At 44.1% G+C, this 3,804-nt stretch overlaps 1 protein-coding gene across 1 annotated transcript; it reads right to left on the bottom strand.

The window, feature by feature from the left end:
- Nucleotides 1-1,018: 1,018 nt before the first annotated feature.
- On the bottom strand, nucleotides 1,019-2,002 carry LOC140000497 (olfactory receptor 6E1-like). The gene has a single exon (XM_072030395.1). The coding sequence runs from the start codon at nucleotides 2,000-2,002 to the stop codon at nucleotides 1,019-1,021; it is 984 nt and encodes a 327-aa protein (XP_071886496.1).
- Between the last annotated feature and the right edge of the window lie 1,802 nt (nucleotides 2,003-3,804).

The following is a 3,804-nucleotide window of genomic DNA, read 5'->3' as shown; positions in this document are numbered from 1 at the left end:
AGTGCCAGACATGGTAGAACTTCAATATGAACTAGAGTCAAAGGCAGCCAAGCGGTATGCCACAACTGATATTACTGATGTGCTTTTCTCCAGCCCTTTGGCATCAGCGTGCAGACCACAGCTTGCTTTCCCTTGAAGGGCTGTCCAGTCCACCTGGAATCGACTGCTCCAGGGGTGGAAATACAGCCCTTCCATTTGCCATGGAAGGGCTGTGCTTTATTTATTTATTTATTTATTCAGTACTTTCTTCTCTTAATCTGTCTACTTGGCAGTAGAAGATTTCACCTGAATTGGTGATATTCTACACTTCAGAGACTGATCATTCTCTGGATGGGGATGTTAGTAACAGCAGAATATAGTGACTTTTTATTCCTCACTCAATTCCTGCATTTAAGAAGCTTAGAACTTTTCAAATGATGAAAGTTCAGTGAAATTAAAAATATTAAAATGACTTCCCTCCCTCCCCCCCCCCCCTTTTTTTTTTCAATCTGTGGTTGCCCTTTTGCCTTTCCACTCCTTTCAGCCTTTCCACACCTATGTCACACACAGAGATGTTTTTGTGCCCTGCAGGCACATACCTCTATTCAACCAAGAGCCCACTCCAGCATCCTAAGAGACCTGAAGCTGCTGCAGCTCCATGCCCCTGGGTCCAACAAGAGCAAGGCAGAGTGCGTACACCCGGCAGGCACACACACAAGCCCACACAGACAACATGTAGGCATCAATACATGGCTGGACATAGGTGAATGCAGGCATGAACACTCAGTGTTCACACAACCACAAACAGCAGAAATGGCCTTATCCTGATCCCCTCTCTGGCTGAGCAGGACAGAGGCCCATTAGTAGGAAATGTAAAGTGGTGGTGTCTGTGTGTGAATGTGTGCATGTGTGTGTGTGTGCAAGGTAGTTCTCTCCAGCAGCTGTGATAAGACACTCCGCCTGCCCAGGACAAGTCCCTGGCTCCCAGTCTCTCCGGTTGAAGGCACTTGGACATATGCTGTTCAAAAATGCATCACGATTAGGGGAAAAACTGTGCTGATGCACGGGCCATAACTTCCTTAAGAGCCAGCAACACGGCCTTGTTTCTAAGACTGTAGATGAATGGGTTTAAGAATGGGTACAGGACAGTGTTCAGCAAAGCTACAATGCTGTTGGTCTCCAAAGAAATATATCCTGAGGAGTGTGCATAGAGAACAATGCAGCTTCCATAGACAATGGCCAAGGTGGTTAGATGGGAAGAGCACGTAGCAGAAGCTTTTCTCCTCGCAGAGGCTGCTGGCATTTGTAGAATACAGAAAAAGATGTGTGTGTAAGATGCCAGAGTTAAACACAAGGAAGACAGCACAATAAACGATATGAAAACCGAGTCTATTTTCCAAAGCAAGGTGATGTCAGAGCAAGACAGTTGAAATAAGGGGGTGCTGTCACAAAAAAAGTGCTGGATCTTGTTCGAGCCACAGAAAGTGAGCTTGGAAAGCAGCACCAGGCGGTAAATCGAGAATGTGAGGCCCATGACCCAAACAGCAGCAACCAGCTGGATGCAGAGCCGATGCTTCATGATGGCAGCATAGCGCAAAGGCTGGCAGATGGCAATGTAACGGTCAAAGGACATGACAACAAGGAGAACAAACTCTGCACCACCCAGGGCAAAATAGAAGGAGGACTGGGCAAAGCAGCCGCCTACTGAGATTGTTCTCCTGCCAGAGCTCAGAATTACCAACAGTTTGGTGCTTGTGGAAGACGTAAACCAGATTTCCAGGAATGCCAGATTGCCAATGAAAAAGTACATGGGGGTTTGTAGGCGGTTATCCACACACACCAGGAAAATGATGGCTGCATTCCCCATCACCGTTGTCAGGTACATGAGTAGAAGGACCATGCAGAAAAATAGCTTTAACCTTTGTTCAAGCTCTGTGAAGCCTGAGAGGATGAATTCAGAAATGACAGTTCCATTGCTTACTCCCGTGCCCAATTTCCATTCATCCTGCTGAGGCAGGAACATGGCAAAACCAAGTAAAATAATTTCATGGTCTGGATGCAAGGTTATCTCCTTCCTTCTCTCTTTCCTTGCTTGCAGGCTTGCTGTACAACAGAGAGAGGAGACTCTATTGGACTTTCCTCACACTCTGACCTTTCCATTTCACATATCATGCAGAGTCAACGGGGAATTTCTTGTCTTCTTTCCAACTTTGTCCATCAGCCACAAATTATTCTTTCTCAAGAGCACAGGACTAATAAGGGGTTGTTAGCGATTGCACCCTGTTCCTGGGAAGGTCCTCATTTACTCAGAACAATTGCAAACACCCGTTGTAACAATGTTTCAAAAGGAAATCTCATCTTCTGCACAAATATTTTCTATTATGTAGATGCTAAACCATGAATTCAAAGATGTATATTGAAAGTTATTCTCTCTCCTCTTCAGTACTTGCCTTTTTGGACTACCAGCAGCTGAGGATCCACTGGTTTATTTCAAGAAAAAGAAATTTCAGGTCTTTCTTTTGTAGTGCTGTGATTTCTTCTTTGTCATCTTCCCTTATTTCTTTAGGAAAGAAGGAAAATGGGGACCAAGTGTAGCTTGCCTTTTTCAGTACTGTAAAGTAAGGCCAAAATTCATTATGGTCCCACCAGGTCAGTAGAAACAGATCTATCACAATCTCATCTGACTTCATTCTTCACTGAAAAGCAGATATATCCAGAATTGCTTTGTTCTTACTATCAGACATTCTCAACTAAATGCCTTAGTTTTCTGAGAGGTGGAAAAATCTTGTCCTCTTCAAAAGCTTAAGGATAGTCCTTGTAGTACAAAGAGGAAGTGCCTAAAAAAAGCAAAGTGCCAAGTACTACTGTGTAGGTTTATATTTCACTTGTCTAAAAGTCACATCCTTCAGGTTGAGCTCTTTGACTTACTCCCATCCCATCAATGCTGAGAGAGAGAAGAGCATCTGAAAGAGATCCCTCACCTTTATTTTGCATGGCAGTTCTAGGCTAGGATGACCCAGACAAGAGCACTTTTTCTTGCCTTCATTGATTGTTGGGGGATCCTCAGGAGAACAAGTTCTCACAGGCACCAGGAGTGAAGTAGGTGAAACTCATTACTCAAGTCTCTGATGATTTTAGTAAATTATTCTCTTCTGTAAATCAAACTGCTCCTCTAACAGGAAAACAAACAAAACTAAAACAAAAACCACAAGAGAAACTTGTTCAGCAAAGACAGACATTTTCTCCTTCACCTTTCCCTATGTGTTTAGACATAGAAAGGATCAGAACAGATGACCACAAAAAGCGACTACCTCAAAACACAAGGGTGGGGGAGGAGATGATGGGTTTGAAGCAGTGAAGTAGTTTCTCCGTGGGCTGTGTTGTCCCCTCAGGACCTGTCCCAGGACAGAATGGGTGCACTTAGGCAGGAAAATGGGAAGCTCAGAAGTGGGGAGTTTTAAGGACTTTTAAGCATGGGGCTTGGGTTGGTCTTAGACTCCAAGTGCCCTGCCTTGCTCTTTGCCTCTACACTGGCAAAGAGGAATCTGTGCACTGGCTTCGTCTGGAAAACTTTTTGAGATTAACCCATTAGCTGTAATAGATTTAGCAGATGCTCAAGCCCAGTCACCAACAGCAATATGTTGTGGTTTAGCCCTGACGATCAGCTAAGAACTGAGGGGATCTGATCCAAGACTTTTTCCCATGCAATGAGGAAAAATAAGAATGGGAGGCAGTGACGGGAAACAAGTCTGGTCAGTCACATTAATCATAAGATCACAAGAACATAGAAAGATTTAGTTTCAAAGGCACCTTAAAGATCAACCA

Source organism: Anas platyrhynchos, chromosome 32 (genome assembly GCF_047663525.1).
Source record: "Anas platyrhynchos isolate ZD024472 breed Pekin duck chromosome 32, IASCAAS_PekinDuck_T2T, whole genome shotgun sequence".
Classification (NCBI taxonomy): Eukaryota; Metazoa; Chordata; class Aves; order Anseriformes; family Anatidae; genus Anas; species Anas platyrhynchos.
The sequence above is the reverse complement of the archived record's forward strand: the minus strand, read 5'-3'. Positions and strand labels throughout refer to the sequence as shown.

Coding starts and splice junctions, on each gene's coding strand:
- LOC140000497 (XM_072030395.1), bottom strand. CDS start 2,002: ATGTTCCTGCCTCAGCAGGATGAATGGAAATTGGGCACGGGAGTAAGC.